The 19067-nt window shown below is 43.2% G+C and overlaps 1 protein-coding gene across 6 annotated transcripts in view; it reads right to left on the bottom strand.

Annotated features, from left to right (window-relative positions):
- The window catches only part of TNC (tenascin C), an 87631-nt gene that overhangs the window by 21411 nt on the left and 47153 nt on the right, over window positions 1–19067 (bottom strand). The window contains exons 10-16 of one of the 6 annotated variants that reach the window (XM_035112807.2): window positions 16466–16729; window positions 10830–11102; window positions 9534–9806; window positions 7374–7649; window positions 5582–5857; window positions 4152–4424; window positions 901–1173 (exon numbers count right to left, since the gene is read on the bottom strand). In XM_035112807.2, coding sequence (XP_034968698.2) covers window positions 901–1173; window positions 4152–4424; window positions 5582–5857; window positions 7374–7649; window positions 9534–9806; window positions 10830–11102; window positions 16466–16729 — 1908 coding nt within the window. The remainder of the gene's footprint in view (window positions 1–900; window positions 1174–4151; window positions 4425–5581; window positions 5858–7373; window positions 7650–9533; window positions 9807–10829; window positions 11103–16465; window positions 16730–19067) is intronic. The other 5 variants (XM_035112808.2, XM_035112809.2, XM_035112810.2 and 2 more) reach the window with 5 other exon arrangements.

Here is a 19067-nt window from a genome sequence, read left to right as displayed (position 1 = left end):
GGGAGGAAGTGCAAGACAGGAGTGCCTGGCGTGCTATGGTCCATGGGGTCACGAAGAGTCGGACACGACTAAACGACTAAACAACAACAACATCTGGCTGGGTTTCCCCAGCCACTCTGGGCGGCTTCCAACAGAAAAATAAAATAATTGATTAAACATTAAAAGCCTCCCTAAACAGTGAGTGATTGACTTGTAGGTGTTCCTTCCCACCTGTTAGAAGCTGGCCTATGGAGTGGGGGAGAGATAGTGATAAAACAGGATTGAACTCCCTATGACATCAGGTGTGGTCCAAGTGGGCATGGTTGCAGGAAAATGATCTTGTGGGTCAGTTGGGGAGGCCTGGTGGGTTGAATGTGGCCCCTGAGCCAGAGGTTCCTCAACTCTGGTGAAGACAATACTGAGTAGATGGACCATGGTCTGAGTTGGTACAGGACAGTTTCCCATGCTTAACAAGTAAAGCCAATTTGAAATAGCTTTCCTCTTTGCATGAGTTGGTCTGTGTGAAGACCTACTGACCAGTGATGGATGCATGTTCCAGCAAGGATTCCACAGATGTTACACCAATTTTTGCACTTTCCACTTTTTTATGGTATGGAAAGCTAGCATTGCTTGCAGCTAAATTTTATCCTTTGGAATTAATGTACTTAAATTACTCATGCCCATCAGTTCCAAAGCCTCTGCTCTGAGTAGGACTAACACTGGATAATACTCCTTAGTTCAGAATGACAGTTGGGCTCACGTGATGGGATGCTCCATCTTAAAAAATAAAGAAACAAGGCCCTGCATATGGAAATGTAGCGTGTCAAGGAGAAAGGTACAAATGTGAAAGACACATGCACACATATGCAGGTGAGTGGATCATGCCTTTCTCATCCTTGCCACACTTTATCCAAACAATACCTGTTGTAGCGATTGTATTTACAGGTTGGGAACGTTGTCCACTGGTAACTCCATAGAGATCAATGTAATATCCCGTGCCTTCTTTCAGCCCTATTATATCTTGGGTGCGTTCATGGCCTGGTACAATTAGTTCCAGAGGGTCTGATACCATATTGGTGTCCCTTATTTTAAGAACAAAACTGTCAAAGGCTCCATCATCTGCCGTCCAAGACAGACGAAAGCCATCAGGGGTTGCATCTGACACAAGAAGGTTGTCCACTTCAGGTTCTGCTTCTGAAAGTGCAAGAGGGAGAGAAAGAGAAAGAGAGAAAGCAGGAGAGGGAGAAATGAGATTTTTAATTTCCTTTAAAAGAAGAAAAAGGAGGAAACTCCAAGGAGATTTGCCCCAAGTCAGATTAGCGTATGATGTAAATGTTGCCGTCACAAATTCAAAGAAGTGGAAACAATCCGCTATCCAAAAAAAGGGGGGAAATGCATTCAGAGATTATGAGCAAGACACATTCTTATCAAAATATGTGGGTGTAGGTGTAATCACTCGTCAAGGACCCCCAAAGCAGCACGGCATTATCACTCACCATCTCCCCCTGCCATGCAATATTAAAACATGCTGGTAGTAAGCATGATGTTCATTCGTTCTCTGTCTTCCATCAGAATCTCCTATTTTTCTGCTCATTTTTTTTAAAGAAAGTCATTAAAAGCAAAGCCACTGTAAATTATCTGAATATTGTCGTTTTCCCGGGTTCACATCAAAGCACGCCTTTGAACGAAACAACCTATTCTTCCAATTCACAAATTATAATAAGTTTGTAGCCCCTTTAGTCCTGCTCCCCTGATCCGGTGGTGGCTGGTGGCACAGAAGACGAGGAGGCTATCAGTGAAGCCAATTATATGCTGAGTCAACTTACTTCAGTTTTGTTCCCAAACTCCTCACTGCTGAGTTCTGCAAGGCTAACACTAAGACTGGTAATAATCAAGAAGGCAGGCAGGTGGGGATAGTTGAGGGTGGTGGGGGACTGTCTTATTGAACCACCCCTTCTGCCCTATCCATACAGAGAACCAGGCAGAGGGCCTTCTCGGTAGTAGCACCCGCCCTGTGGAACGCCCTCCCACCAGATGTCAAAGAGAAAAACACCTACAACTCACATTCAATTGTGTGTTGTTCTTAGTCTAAAATATATTGAATACTTCAGTTCAGCAGCTTGGGAATACTGATCCCCCCCCCTCTTTTTTGCTGAGGGTTACTTTGGATGAACTTAGATGGAACTGTGAACTGAACATGAACTGAACTAGCTCATTTTGTAAAGGGACATATCTGAACTGGAATTAGTTCCTTTGGGGGCATAATAGTTCCCAACCCCATCTAGCTGCCCACTAGTGGAAAGAGATAACTTGGATATATGGACTTTTGGTCTGATGCAGCAGTGCACTTGCTTCACTTTTACAAGTGGAAGGAACTAAATAAAGCTGTATCACTGTTTAGCCATGCATGCTGTAGCATCAATTTTCTTCCACCTTCCGGAGCTGTATTTACTTAGCAAGATATTCTGAGATAATGAAAGAGAGGTGGAGAGAGGGAACAAAAAGGCTACAAGTAAATATGGGTGGGTGTCAAAGAATGCTGCTAAGGATTGGAAAAACCCTTAGTTTCACGGCTAGGAATTGAATTAATTTGGTGATTTTTAAAAAAAGGATTAAACACACACACACACACACACACACACACACAGTCAAGAGCTTTCTGCAGGGTTCTCAATGGGCAACACTGAGACTAAAACACTGAACCCCCCTGGACTGGTTGCAAGAAAAGAAGATAGGCAGGTGGGTGCTACCTAAGTGCGGACTGAGGATGGTGGGGCAATGCAGTGATGGGTATGATCCCGACACACTCTCACATGCACATACAAAGGACATACACAGGCAGACATCCCCCTCATCAGCTGACCAAAGCAGATCAGCTGAAGAGAGGGAATATTACTCCTGTCTATCCATTAAATGATCAATCTGATGGTAGGGAAGGGTCTCCACCCATCCCAGTGCTGTGTCTACTTCCATTCCTTTTCTTTTGGTCTTGAGAGGGCAGGACAAATTATTTATAGAGGACTAGGTCATACTCTTGAACTAGGAGTTTGCTACTTGAGAGTGAAGGCACAAGCTACAACAACCTGGCTGCAGCTCAAAACCAGTCTAGGTCTATTTAGTGCCTAGATGGGAGATTGCCTAGGAATCCTATGTACAGTATGCTGTGCTGTGTTGAGGTCCATGGAAGAAAGGCAATATATTAATCAATTAAGTAAAATCTTTCCCAATAGGATTCCAATGAAGCTGGATACCTTGGCTTACAAGGAATATGAAAGCTCAGCTATGTATGCAAACTTAGATCATATTTGCCATCATTGCAGATCCTCTTGTATGAAGAAAATAGACCGGGCTATCATGGAGAAGAGGTGTTTTAAGGAGTCCTGGAGTACTACTGAAAAATGTTCCAAGCATTAAGATTATTCTTCCTTCAGGAGTAAGTTTCTAACACTGATTTAAATCCTTGTTCAAAGCCACTGCTGAAGCTTTCCAGTGGAGACAATATGGTGGTGGGGCTCAGTTTAGTTAAATGGATATATTGATCGGTTTAGATGTGGGGTACCCTTCAGTGGAAGACAGGAGTGCCTGGCGTGCTCTGGCCATGGGGTCACGAAGAGTCAGACACGACTAAACAACTAAACAACAACAACAACCCTTCAGAATACTTGGTAGGCCATAATGTTCACTGCTGGTATTGTCCCTGTCATCATTTTGCAGAATGACCTAGCCCATAGGGAGTTTAACACTCAAGTTTTCTTGAAGTTAATCATATCTGTGAGCCTGATCAGTGTTTGGATAGGAGAATTCTTCTTTTGCTGTGTACCTCATGTAATCTGCTTTCCCAAAAGTAGAATAAATAAAAAAGGGAAGAGAAGTAGAATACATAAACAAGGATTCAATCAATGAGGATACATTGAAACTCCCTCTTTGGATGTCAAAGACATCTGAACAAATCAACATCTGTTGGTTTTCTCAGTTTGGTTCTCCAAGAGACAGGAAAAATAGAGCATCCAAGAAAGAGAAGTATGGGAGTCATGTTAGTGGATGTGTCAGTAGCCAGTGATGAGGGAAAACCATGGTTGGTCACCAAATGAGGCATTGAAAAAAAGTGTCCCAAGTAAGGATGAAGAAAGTGTGCATTAGAGGAAGAGAACATTCCAGTTGCATTAAAATACCTGTTAGAGCAACAACACTTAAGGGCCTAGTTTGGCGACCATGAGCAAAACCATAAAGCACAACCTCATAGCCAATGCCAGTTATGAGCCCTCTAAGTGTCAGCTGACGCTGGGCTCCTGAGAGGAGGAACTCCTGGGGGTCCAGCAGTTTGCCAGAATCCACCACGATTATTAGAAAGCTGTCAAAGGCATTCTCTGATGCCATCCAGGACACTGTAAAGCCATATGGATTAATGCCTGAGACAGTGAGGTTTTCCAGTGGGGGCAAAGGCTCTGAAAAAAGGGGAAGGTGTGAAAAACACAAAGGAGAAAAAAAAAGTTAGAAAAGACAGTGTGTGTAACTTGATATAAACCACAGGTCTCCATGGGGGAGCAGGGGAAACTAACAATTATTACAGTGTAGTATTAATGTTGAAAGATTTGTATATAGTTTTCAAGGTAGATCCATACATGCATATCCATCACTCAGTGGGCTATATCCAATGCCAGTCCTACTCAGTATAGACCTGTTGAAAACAATGAAATGGATAATTTGGGTCTACTCTGAATAGAACTTAGTTTGGGTACAATCCAATATCTTCATGGGTAGCACAGTCAAGCTGCATGATGTGGTCTATGTTAGCTGCAAAAAGGGTTATGCTGCAGTTTGAGACCAGGTTATTAGAAGACCCATCAATACCTGCATGGACCTGTCCTAGTCATAACCAAGACTATGGAAGCTCTTCAGTGCCTTCTAAGATCTATGGCAGTGTTTCCCAAACTTGGGTCTCCAGCTGTTTTTGGACTACAGTTCCCACCATCCCTGACCACTGGTCCTTCTAGCTGGGGATGATGAGAATTGTAGTCCAAAAACAGCTGGAGACCCAAGTTTGGGAAACACTGAACTATGAGGGTGGTAGACAAACTTCAGTGTGTTTACTCAGAAGTAAGCCTCAGTTTGGTCAATGGAACTTGCTTCTAAGTAATTGTGGAACCAGTAGCTCTTTAGATGTTGCTAGACATCATCCCTGACAAGTGGCCATGTTGGCTGGGATTGATGGCAATTTGAGCCCAACAATATCTGTCTAAAATCTCTGGCAAAGGAGAATTTACCACCCTCCAAGGCAGTCCAAGAGCTCATGGCTATAATTACACGAAGATGGAGATCATATTAACTGTCAATGTTTTCTTCTCCAGACACATGGTAATATAAATTTAGTACTGTCTATTGCCTACTGCTGTTTGGTTTAAAACAAACAAACAGGCAACCCTCAATTGAAAGTCAATCAACTTTGCTCCACAAAGCTGTAATCCCTCAACATTCCTAGATATGGGATAGGCAGTACATGGAAAAAATGCTGCAATTATAATTGCCAATTCATTTAATCCAAATAGGAGGAGAATGGAAAGGGGGTGGGGGAACAAACACCCAATGTCTTATAAATGGGTACCTGTCATCAACAAAGAGATGAGAGACTCAGTGTGTCTCCCGCCTGTGGTTGTGCCCTGAATGTTAATGTCATAATCAGTATAATCTACTGAGCCTGAGACGAGAGTGTCATGAGCCTCCCCTGACACCGAAAGCTTCTGAGACTCCTGGAACAAATGGGGATCTCTAACATTTACAGCCAACTTTGCAAAAGGCCCATCTCTTGTGGTCCAGGAGAGGTTGAATGTGTTGGCCTTAGCATTTGTGAGTGTAAGCATGCCCAGCTGTGGTTCGACCTCTGAAGAAAAAGGGAACACAAAAAGTGGAGAGAGAAAAGCATTACTGGTTGGCAGCCATGTGGTGGTAGAGAAAATAGAAGGTGCATCACTTAATCAACAACATGTAAGGTTCCCCACCCTGGCACAAAACATTTAAGTCCAGAGTCTAAAAATGACATAACTTGCATCAATGGATGTTCTGCTCATCTAGGAGAGCCCCCCAATAAGTCTCCCTTCTCTTTCCCCAAGATAAGATGTTTTATTTTTTGCCTCGGGAATGGAAGGGAGAAAAATGGGTGTGAGCAGGGACCAAAGTAGAACTGAAGCAGGGGCCAGCTCCCAGGAAGCTGTGCTTGCCTCAGCACTGCTTGCTGCATGCGTGAAACCTAACTGACCCCAATTAAGGACTCATGCTAGAACTGCCCTCATGCTGCCATATGGTGACAAAGCAGTGCTGGCATGGTTTTGTAATGCTCACGTGCCTTTAAAGAAGTAAGCTCAATGTGATCTCATGATCCCCTGAAGATGGTGGAATGTACAGCAACACAGAAGACAGATATAACACCACCAGACTTAACATGCAAGTTTGAAATAGTTTCCCCTGCATTTCTCTACCATTTGGACATTGTCAAAGCATGCTTTTCTGGTCAGATCAGGCATAGCCCTTGGAACTTAAGGGCTCCTGCATGCAATGCAAAATGAAAGAATCCTGTCAGGCAAGACATACAGTAGGATCTTGGTTATCCTGGAGGTGCCCTTGTTAGCAAAAAACGCTGGCATCTTGTGGAAGGTATGTTATCAACCCAACCACAATCAAGGATGATTGGTAGAAGTGACTGTACTCTTGGGCTGGAAGCTCAATAAAGAGATGGGCTTTGCTTTTCCATTCCAGCTATTGACTCAGCATAATAATATACGCAGAGATGCCAGGCAGATGTGACTCTTGATATGTATAATGGTATTGGTACCAACCATGCAGCTTCCCACCTCTCTTTGGTTGATACATTGCAATACTGAAAATATAAGTAACTGAGGTGTCTTCTAGGTCCAACAGCAGAACATTGATATGTGCCATCATAAAGCAAGGTGGCATGCAAAGATCTATCTCTCAGGAAGACAAGAACTGTGGGATAGCAAGGACTCATGATGAAAACATCAAGGCATGAAGAAGAAAGACAGAAGAAGTGCAATGATGGTCAGCGATGGGAGATCAGATGCTGTGATGCTCCAGAAAAATGTCAGCTGGAACAAGTACATACACATATATTTATATATGCATATATGTATGTTGTAAGTAGCACACACACATACATACACATATGTGATGTAGATTAGCATGTGTGCATATATAGAAGAAGTCCTTAATTGTTGGGACACAAGAGTTGTAACAATATTGTCCTCCTTTCAGGTTTACTCCGGTTCTGAGAAATAAGCACCCTTTCTAAATTAAGGCAGGAAGGAAAATATCATATTTGGGGGAACTGCACTTATGAGTAAAAGGAATAAGAGAAAAGGCAAACCTTGGAGGTGATATACCTGTGGTAGCCCATGTTGTCAAGGTCTGGCTACTTTGCCCATCAACCATGCCATGAAGCTGGAGGGTATAATTAGAGTTCGGTCTGAGATTGATGAGGACAAAGCTCCGAAAGTCCCCCGGCACCGTGTGCTGCTGGGAGTCCAGAGACTGGTTGTTGGTGTTTCTAACATCTAAGAGGAAATGGTCAAAGGCAACGTCCTGCGCTTCCCACATGAGGGACAGGCCGTCAGAGGAAGTATCTGAAACTGTGAGTTTGCTAAGGAGATGTGCAGTTACTATGAGGAAAAAACACATTGGAATCAACATGGGCAAAACTCCAAAGTGGAATACAATGATGCAGAAGAAACATGCCCAGTGGAATCCTACCTGTAGACTTTGGGTTGTATCCAGCTAAATCCTACTGAGCATAGATCCACTGAATTTAATGGACTTAAGTTAGTCACTGGGTCTAACTCTGAGTAGAGATAACATTTACAGCAACCTTTAAAGGGTGCTTTTTGGTTGTCCAATTTATACAATGGCAAAAAGACGGGAAAGCAATAGGTAGCATTGAGACGACTAGGACTGGAAAATGAATCAATTTTAAAGAGATATATACACAGAATTCTAACCCACGGGCTTTTCTCACATTGAACTGCCTCTTGTATTGAGAACCTACTCCTGTCTAAACTATGTGCACTGTTGGGTTGTTGTTGTTTTTATTAAAAAATAGGTCTGGAAAATTATATGCAAAATTATGTTTTAAAATACATTTATGCAAATATGCATACATATATTTGTGATAATACCCATAAAATGTCAATCCTCGTGCTGTACTCTATTTCCTCAGGATACTCTTATAAGTATATTGAAACATATGCATTTTGATACCAACATGGTGCTCTCCAGGTTTTGTTGGACTACTAGTCCCACATAGAATGTGCTGGCTGAGACTGTTTTATAGAGTTATTTGTGTCGCTGCGTCTATCGATTTATGTGCAGGTCACTTCAGTAAATCTTTAGTAAATCTGGGGGGTATAGTATGTGTATAATATTATATGTATAATGGGAAATTTCGTATTTTTTTGTGAAACTGTGGTGGGTGGAGACTTGCTTATTGTTAAGATTAAGGCCCCACCTGCCCTACACATTTTTTTTAACAGGTCAAGGGTGCCAAGAATTGTTAAGAGACCTCTTTTGTCTTCACAGAGCTACAATTCCCAGAGTTCCCTGGGAACAGGGATTTGGTGTTACACTCATTAGTTCTTCACATGTATAACTAACCAAGGGGCTACAGAAGATGCTAGATGTGGCTACATATATTCAGCACACTTTCCATTCTCTTCCCCATGACTTTTTGGAGGATCAATGGAAAGTATAATATACCTTAGAAAATCTACTTAGAAATTTCCCAAGTCCATCAAAATAGGATATTGTGATGGACTAACAAGCATTTCTATTCTCATTTCCCCCTTAAAGTGGATGCGTTCTACACTTCTAGAAATAATGGCTGCTGCTCTTCATGGAACATAATAAAATATCTGCTGCATACACAGCAAAGTCCCATAATTTAAATAGGCATTGAGTGAATTATTATTATTGGTCCTAAATCTGCCACCAGCCATCTTCACCAGATAACCCCTACTTTCAGTGTTTATAAGAGAGGAAGAAAAACGTATCTCTGTTACAAAATTGTAAGAAGAGTTCTATTGGATTAAAGCCAAAGGCCTACCATAGTCCACCATCATGTTATCGCAATCTGTGATTCCCAGCGACTGGTATTCAGAGGTATACAGACTAGAGGGAGAACGTAGCCATTGTGCCTCATGATAGTCTTACCCCCCATGAAATTGTGTACTCCTCTTTTAAAGCCATCTGAGTTGGTGGCCATCATTACCTCTTTCATAGTTAAACAAAGACTTTAAAAGTGGCATATACAAATAGTTAATTTTCCTCTTTATCGCCCCTTCTCCCTCTGAAAAAAAAAAGCCTATGAAGAAAGCTCCAAATATCTTTTCATATAAGGGAACACTTCTGCACACTTACAATTTTGGTTGTCCATTTCTGCAATTCATCAGAAAGCAATAGGAAGTGTGAAAGAGTAAATTGTGCTGAGGTTAAGGACGATCTTGAAAAAGAAACTGAATAACACATGATATACATGAGGTAGGATCATATACCTGTAGTAGCTGTAGTGCTTAATGCCTGAGTACGGAAACCACGAGTAACTCCATAGAGGTAGATAATGAAATTAGTTTTAGGGGACAGCCCTGAGATATGAGCAGCCTTTAAATGGCCTGAGATGTTGTATTCCATGGGTTCCAGCAACCTGTTGGAATCAATAATTTCAATGATAAAGCTCTCGAAGTTTCCTTTGGTGGTCATCCAGGAGAGATTGAAGCCTTCAGGGGTGATGCCCCAAACTGTTAAGTTGCTGACTTCGGGCTTCATCACTGAAGAAGGGAAACAACATTGGATTTGATTTTAATTTTGATTTTAACTGAAAGTTCAAAGTCTGTTCTATTGGACTTCAAGTCCCGAGCTGAATAACGCAGGAGATGAAATGGGGAGAGACCAGCTCAAGCAAGCAAATAAGGAAAGAAACTAAAAGCCAATGCAAAATAGATGTCTAAGATAATCAAGGCCCCCATGCGCGGAAGCAGAATGCAGAGCAGCTCCCTAGGAATGATTTTGAGTCTTCTCCTATGCACAACTCTAGAGGGGAAAGTTGCAATAATATTGGTTAGATCGGAGGGTTGAATTACTCTAGGATTTAGGTGCAATCTCTCTCTCTCTCTCTCTCTCTCTCTCTCTCTCTCTCTCACACACACACACACACACACACACACACACACACACACACACAACTAAGCTGGGAGAAAACTCAGGAAATAGCTGCACATTTTTGAAACACTTTGCAAAGAAACTTTGTAAATACTGTACTGAGCTGATAGCATATGGAGTGGAAGAAGAGGCATATTATGCTGCCTGGAGATCTTCAGAAGACAGATGGTTATAAAAGAAATTTAATGCAAAGGAAAATGCCTTTGAGCATGAGTGACATGCCAGTTACCAAACCCTATAGATTTAGGACTATGGTTTTCAGACTGGAAGATTACTTTAATCTACAGCCAAGCCTCAGTTCCTTTCACTCAGTTCCTCAATATTCTGCTAGGGATGTTCTTCAAATAAGGAATGCATCACAACGGATAAACCCCTGTCTCTGTTGTTTTTTCAAGATGAAAATAGCAGGGAAGCAAGTAGCATGTAAATTGGTAGCTCTCCAGAAAGTGGTTCCACAGGTTACCATGAAATGAAATAGTCAACCTACAGGAGATTTGCTCATCATTAGGGAGGGAGGGAAACAATGCAGGGTTGAGCAGATGCCATTCTCTCTCTTTCTGCAAAGGAAAGAAGCAACAAAGCAAGAAAAGGTGGCTGAAGCAGGTGAGCAGATGAAGAAGAAGAAAAGATACCTGTCATGGATTCAACTGAAAGGGGCTTGGTTCTGTAGCCCCGAGTCACACCATAGAGAGTGATAGTGTAAAGAGTGCTTGGCAGGAGGCCAGTAAGATTCGCAAATCGCAAATAGCCTGGGATGGTGATATTATGTCCATTTTCTGGCTGGTTAGGCTCCTGCACCTGCATGACAAAGTTCTCAAAGGCCCCTTCTCCTGCCGTCCAGGTGAGCTGGAATCCATCCCAGTGAACCTCTGAGACTGATAAATTCCCCAGCTCAGGCTCTTCTTCTAGATATAAAGGACAGAGAGCCAAATTGGTTAATCAGATTTGAAGGTCAAAGAAAGAAAGCAAAGGAGTGATGAGGTGCCGCCTGTCTTGAAGCTTTCATGATAATGAGTTACATTTCTACCTGGTTACATATTTATGAGCCCATCTCCCTTTCACTTATATACACACACTTCAGGAGCTATCTGTCCTAGAAGACAACCTGGGAATAAGATTTCCAAAGGAGATTCAGGAACACAGCTGAGGAAGCAAACATCAGCGAAGCCACCCACAAACCTTGATAGCCTCAGTAAAGCTATAGCTTTCTAGCAAGCAAAAATATTAAGCTGTAGGATCTAAAACGGCAATTCAGGGACCTGAAATTCATTTTGCAAGACACACACATACAGCCTGCTGCTTTACAGTAAACCATTAACAATTCAATATATGCTCCCCCAAAGCTATTGCAGGAATGCAGGAATGAATGAGGTAAATTTGAGAGTGCAGGTAGTGGATGGGAAGACCTTTCATGCTAATGGCACCCCCTGGGTATTGTGCATTATTTGAAGATAAATGACCTTCAGTGCTTGCTCCAGCTTTTGGAGGGCCCTTAGGCCAGCCACCCTCTATGCCTTTCCTTTACTCACTGACTCTGCCTTCTCACTGTGGGTTGTGTCTCATGTTAGTCATATTCAGAGTATCCATTAAAATCAATGGAGATGACAAACATTAGGCACATTAATTTCAATGGGTCTATTCTGAGTAAAATTTACTTGGATGCAGGTCCTTCGTTCCCACCAGCTGCTCTACTACTTCATCATTAGTATCACCTGCTTGTTTGACAGGTGGCGAGCCAATGAGAAAGCAGACAGTGGCATCTGTTGCTCCTTCTCACCACCACCACTGTGGTTTGAGCCAGAAAAGAGGTGGTTAAACAAGCAGATTACAACAGGGAAGCTAACAAGCAAGTCTGAGGGTGGGGCTTGTCAGTGGACCCGCTTCTGGAGTGTGGGTCCTCAGCCAATGCCTGACCATGCCAACTGACAGCACCAGCCCTGGTCACTAATTCTGTGCATTCCCTCAGAGAGAGAAATGAGGCAACCCAACTAGGAAAAGGGAAAGGGAATTCCAAGCACAACAAATACGGCAGGGCATTTCAAGGCGAGGCAAGATGCTTTGGCAAATGTACATTCCCAGTTCAACAATGCTGTATCTGATTATAGAAGGGTGAACTTATCTGTTTCAGATATGCATCATTTCATGTGTGAATTTGGCAGGTTTATCTTTAAATGCAAACTGAATCCAGTTTCTTCCCCATCCTAGTAACAACCCAGTGCACGATCTGTTTCTATAACATTGCCAAAGCAAAGCAGGCATGAGTTTGAACTGGGAGCTACATGTAACTATTTTGAGCTCTCTAAAAGGAAGAATGGGGTAGAAATATAATAAATATGGGAAATATAGAGGCCTAGTTGAGGCGACAGTAGCCAGACATAGCAGGTAGATTAAGAAAAGAATAAATACACTCTTGAGTTAAGAGCTTCTTGGATGGACAACAGATATCTGGCTATAAACATTCCTTCCAAAAATGAAATTCCTTTATTTATTATACTCTAAGCAAAGCCTCCAGCTTCTGCTGCTGCCATTTCTATATATGGTTCATATTGTTCATATTGAGAATATGAATGCTATAAGGAATTTTAATGTGATCCTTCACTGTTACTCCAGCCATAGCTCAGCTGGAGAACATCTGCCTTTCATGCAGAAGGTCCCAGATTCAACCCCGAACATCCCCAGGTAGGGCAATGAATGTGTCCTGTGTCTGGACAGCTATTACCAGGCAACTGGGACAATAGTGTGCTAGATCGACCAATGGTCTGCTTCACTTTAGGGCAGCTTCCTATCTCCCTAAATCATACCAGATTGGAATGCTTTCCTGGATGCTGACAGTGGGGTAAATCTGTCTTCTTTACTATCTAAAGAGATGGACCTGAAACCTCTTGGAGTGGCTGCTAGTCAGTATTGACAGCACAGGGCCTAGATGCAGTGGTTTTCTTTGTCCCAGGAATCAGCTAGCCCTTTAAAATGGGGTAGGAACTTCCTGCTGCTGAGGGAGGTAAAGAGTATGAAGCAGTTTTATTGATGTTAATGAAAACAAGTAGAACTTTGTCTTTGTCTCAAATGGAACTATACTTCAGTCTGTCTGTGGTTCTTGAGCAGAAGGAGTTAACCAGAAGGAGAGTCAGTGTGTCCTAGTGATTGGCATGCCAGAAAAAGGGTGGGGGAGACTCAGGTTCAAATCCTAAACTGCAGCTATTGATGTGAGTGGACATAGGCCACTATGAAGCTAAGTCTACCCTACCTCACAGGGATATTGTGAAGACAACATTGGCGGGCAGGGAATGTGTGTCACCCTGAGCTTCAAGGAGGAAATGCAACTTAAATCCCTGTTGTTACAGTGGGATTTGAGACCATCTAACGTAATCTGGATCAGGGCCTTGGAAGTATTCATACCATTTCTTTTTCTAGGACCCAAATCCCACAAAACAAATCCAACTAAGTTCTGCTCAGAGTAGACACACTAAAATCAATGTACCTAAGTTATTAATGTTTCTTATTTTCCAGAGTGTGACTGACATCGGCTGCAGCTCCTAAAAGCCCACTCATGTTTTGCTTTGGAGGAATGCTCTCAAATGGCCCCAGTCTTTGCTTCCATGGGTTGTTCCTGGGGGACATCAACTTAAGAATCACAGAAGCCAGTTTAGAAGGCCAGGCCTGGGTTACTCAAGCTGCCTGATGCTAAAGGAGTACAAAGGGACTCAATGTCATTTAATAGCAGAAGGGGTGAAGCAACATGTCTTGTATGATTTGGCTCAAGATGGAAGATTCCTTGCCCACATTAGGCAATCAAGGGAGAATAATAAGGGAACAATCATTTCCTTGAATCACATCCCAGCATCCTTCTGGGCCCTTGTTTGAATGGTCCTCCTGGTGCTTATATAATGGGACAAGGACAACTTCACTTGGGGGCAGAGGGAGACAGAACAGTGGCTAGCAGAACTTTGATGCAAGAACTGTACTTATCAGCACTTCCACAGAGGGACCCTAGCAGCAGCAGAACCAACCTGGGCTCCAGGTTATGGGTGCCCAGTGCATGTGACATCATGATGTCACATTGCGATGTGACGTCATGACGTCACACACACATCCCAGCCTTGGAACCCGACTTCCTGTGGCACCGGAGGTCAGGTTCCAAGACCTCACAAGGCCTAAGACAGCATCTCTGAGGTCTCACGAGGCCTTAGACATGACCTCTGGTGCTTCATAAGGCACTGAAAGTTGAGTCAGGGGCCCTGCGGTGTGGTTGCTCAGGCACCCAGAGCCCCTTATAGTTGGCACCCCTGTCCTGCAGAAAGAGGTGGGTGGGGAAGAAATAACTCTGGGCTGATGGTCACTGATAAATAAAAAACAAGAAAACCCTAGGGGGTTTAGGCTTTGATGCCAGAAATGTCCAGATCTGGACATCTGAGCTCACTTGTTTATACAACTTTTGCTCAGACCTCGTTTATACAGTCCCTAGAAGAATATGGAACACGGGAAGCTGCCTTTTACTGTGTCAGACCTTTGGCCCATCTAACTCAGTATTGTCTACATAGGGTTGTGACCAATATAAGTCCTATTCAGAGTAGACCTATTGAAATTTATGAGCATGACTAACTTGGATTCCTTGATCTGAATGGGCATGCTCCCAGTTCAATACAACCTATTGACTGGCAACAGTTCTCCAGGGTTTCAGGCCAGAGTCTCTTAAAGCCCTACCTGGAAATGCTGGGGGATTGAACCTGGGAATTTCTACTTGCAAAGCATGTGCTCTACCACAGAGCTACAGCCCTTCCCTGGAAGACAGGAAGCTGCCTTATACAATTGCTCAATTTAGCTCTGTATAGTTTACACACTGGCACTGGCTGTCCAGGGTTTCAGGCAGGAGTCTTTCCCAGCCCTAGCTAGAGACACCAGGGGTTGAATCTGCAGTCCTCTGCATGCAAATCAGGTGCCCTACCACTGAGCAGGAATGGGAATACCCCTCAGAATCTGGACCTTCCTCATATAGAGGTTGACAGATAATAAAACTAGGCAAGATGAGAGCAATGAATATCCTCCCACCATCCCTTTCCACAATAGACCTTTACGTATCCAAAAAAATATTTCATGTGGAGAGATTCCAGTTATTTATAGCATGCACATTTTTAGAGTTTTGCCTTGATAGATGGTTAAAATAAACTGCTTTGAAATTTTCAAATGATCAGTATTGGATAGGAGAATCTAGAAGAAAGCCCTTTCCCTTCCTTGTGGTCCCTAAGTACTCAATGTGGAGCATGTGCTAAATTGGGGAACATCTGCATTTCACTGTCCTGGGTTTTCAAAACCAGATGGGACTATAGGGGTGAAGAAAAAACCTTCCATATGGTGTGAACGAGCTGCCCATGCCAGTCCCCCACCATCAAAGAACTCTATTTTTTTATTGCTGAAACATAAAAGGAACAATGGGGATTTCATTAACATCCAGACACTAATCTGAATATCAATGCACATCTTGTAAATATGTGCAGAAGGAAACTTTGATCTTGTTACTTCTTTAGCTTCACAGACCACCAAAACTGAGCTAAAGACTGGCTGGGAAACTCATTCCTGAAAAGCTTTTTCCTAGAAAGAAGATGCTCTTATCATATTCATGGCTGCAAGCATTAATCAGATGTAAGCTTGTGCCTTTGATGGTTTCTCTCCCAGTGAATGAGCTTTTTTGCATGACAAGGGCCATATTCACATCACACATTTAGAGCACTATAGCACCATGTTAAACAGTCATAGCTTCCCCCAAAGCTACCAGCCCCAGACTTCCCAGTGAAGAGAGAGGTTGATTGTTAGACCACTCTAGGAACTGTAGCTCTGCAAGGGGACTAGGGGGGCTAAGTTCAGTCTGTCCCTAACCTGTCCCAAGTCAATCTAGAAGACGATTTAATGTGGCAACTTGCATCTTCATGCAAATAACAGCACAGTGTCCTGGTTCCATCCTTTGCAAAAGAGGCATATTACAGGGCTCATCTTTGGGGGTCAAAGCACATGTGCCTGCCCACTGGAACTCTAGAAACATTAAAATGATGCAAACATAAGCTGGAGCAAGAGAGAAGTGGGGCTGCCTGAGTCTGCTGTATGCACACCCTATAGGAATTTAAGCCTACAATTTGGTTGGAGGCATGAACTGAAGGGTCAGAGCCAAAGGGTCAGGGTACAAGGGGCTCTTGGCTTCAGGCCCTCAGCCATGGGCTGGAAACCATTGTGCAATCCAATATCCTGTTTGGGGAGATGCAAACACAAAGGCACGTACCAGTAGAGCCAACCACTGTTGCAGGCTTGCTCTTGTGCCTGCCCTTCTCTGCCACAAGGTTGATGGTGTACTCTGTCCCAGCATCTAGGGACCTTAGAATGTGAGATGTGCTATCGGCAGGAATCGCCATTTCATTCTTCCTCCCATCAGGGGTCATGTAAGTAAGGCGATAGCGATCAATTTTAGCCCGGGGTATTTTCCACCGCAAAGTGAGAGTTGTCTCGGTAGGATCAGTGACTTCCAAGTCCTTGGGATGATCCAGATCTGTGTGCAAAGAGAAATAAAAGAATTGTAGATTTGGGGGACACTTCCCAGGGCACACCCCTCACTAGTCTTGCTTCACAAACTCCTTGAGTCTTTCTGCCTGGTGAGAATGTGTCTTCCTTGAACTCTAATAATGCAAAATAAAAAAATTCCTTCAGTAGCACCTTAAAGACCAACTAAGTTTATATTTTGGTATGAGCTTTCGTGTGCATGCACACTTCTTCAGATACACTAGAAACAGAAGTGTCAGACCCTATATATATACAGAGGGTGGTGGGGGTGGGTGGGAATGGGTGATGGGCTGATGAGAGTGGTAAACCTGTAGATGGCTTATCTAATATTATCTAATAATGCAGTTATTAGACTGCGTACATGGAGGATATGGAGGGGCATGTGGGTGTGTCTAGAAACTGTATAATGGTGGCATTTACATTTGCTGTTCAACGCACTTCTGTATCTGGCCCCAACTCCATAGACCTGTGGCCCTCAAAAGGTTGCTCAGAAAGGAATGTGGCCCTCAGGCTGAAAAGGGTTCCCCATCCCTGCCCTGTGATGAAGTTGTGAATTGATCAAACAGCGTTGCCTCTGCAAACCCTCAGACAGATCCTGTTGCTTGGTTGAAATTTTGTATGCACTTTTGGGACACATTTTCTGATATAAGATACAGTGGAGAGCAGATTCCCTGTAGTTCAGACCTGGCCTAGTGACAACCACTGGTTGACCACCACTATTAGTGATTTGAAAGAAACTTTTTAGTCCATGCCAATGTCCTCTTCAGAAGTGGCTTCAAGAGGGAGGTAAAACAGCCCTACCCACATACCAGTTTTCTGACTCCCCTCTCTTTTCCAGGACAGGCAAAGTGCCAATTAGAAATTTGCTGATTCAGGAGGAAAGAGTGCAGTGTGCTCCAAATTTACGTGGCTTTATGCATGATAGAGCCTAGCAAGCTCTCTCTGCAATTTTGAAGTGTACATATATCCGCAGAACGTTGGCACGGTATTTATCCATTTTTTGAAATCACTGGTCTAGTTCAGTCCTGGGAGCTTTGTGCTTGAAAGGGACTGGTTCTAATCTAGATTATGTGAGTTGTACTCTTAAGAGTGCAGAAAAATCATTTGTGAAAGTATGTGGGATATTCTGAATGTTAATTCACCTGGTGCCCAAGGTAATTCAGCACTTCCTATGTGAATGCATAGTGCATCCAACAAAAACACTGACCTGCTTTGTATGTAATAAGCAAACACGTAGGCTCCCTGACAGTAGAATGAAGCCAATTTACTTCTCCCCAGCCATTTTGGTGCTGTACTGTGCCAAACTAAGCCATGGTTTGGCTCAGCATGTCATCCAAACTTTGAGTCAGGAAATAATAATAATAATAATAATAATAATAATAATAATAATAATAATAATAATAAATTTATTATTTGTACTCCAGCAAAGATTAAAATACAATAAAATTTAGCTGTCTCCAAACAGACCATGAGCTCATACAGGTTTGCTCCATAGTTTACAGCTTGTGGAGAGAGTTAAAGCACAAGCCCAGGTTTGAATGACCCTCTAAGCAAAAGCACAGTTTAGCTAAGCATAACAGCGAATTATGGTGCTGGAGGAGACTCTTGAGAGTCCCATGGACTGCAAGAAGATCAAACCTCTCCATTCTGAAGGAAATCAGCCCTGAGTGCTCACTGGAAGGACAGATCGTGAAGCTGAGGCTCCAATACTTTGGCCACCTCATGAGAAGAGAAGACTCCCTGGAAAAGACCCTGATGTTGGGAAAGATGGAGGGCACTAGGAGAAGGGGATGACAGAGGACGAGATGGTTGGACAGTGTTCTCGAAGCTACGAACATGAGTTTGACCAAACTGCGGGAGGCAGTGCAAGACAGGAGTGCCTGGCGTGTTCTAGTCCATGGGGTCACGAAGAGTCGGACAGGACTAAACGACTAAACAACAACAGCGAAGTGAACAGGGAGGCATGATCTTCTCTCTGGAAGCCTGCACATTTGCTTATTTGCACCATACCACTGTTTGGCTTAGGGTTATATACAAACGGGGAAAATGTGGGTTTCAAAGAGCTTTGGAAACCAATATCATAAGAAGGGAACCCCAACTATACGCCCAAGTCCCAGTTTAAGTGGGCTGTGGCGATGGTCTACAGTCCCACTAACTGCCAGCCCATTAGAGAAAAAATAAATGAGAATAATATTTATAATGATTCCTATTTTCACTGGCTCCCCTTACTTTTCCAGGGCCCAGGGGCCAGATGTGGCCCCCAAGTCCAGCTCACAGGACTCCTCCCCAGGCCACACATCCTCCCCAAGGCCCATCCCTCAGCAGCA

Source organism: Zootoca vivipara, chromosome Z (genome assembly GCF_963506605.1).
Source record: "Zootoca vivipara chromosome Z, rZooViv1.1, whole genome shotgun sequence".
Classification (NCBI taxonomy): Eukaryota; Metazoa; Chordata; class Lepidosauria; order Squamata; family Lacertidae; genus Zootoca; species Zootoca vivipara.
The sequence above is the reverse complement of the archived record's forward strand: the minus strand, read 5'-3'. Positions and strand labels throughout refer to the sequence as shown.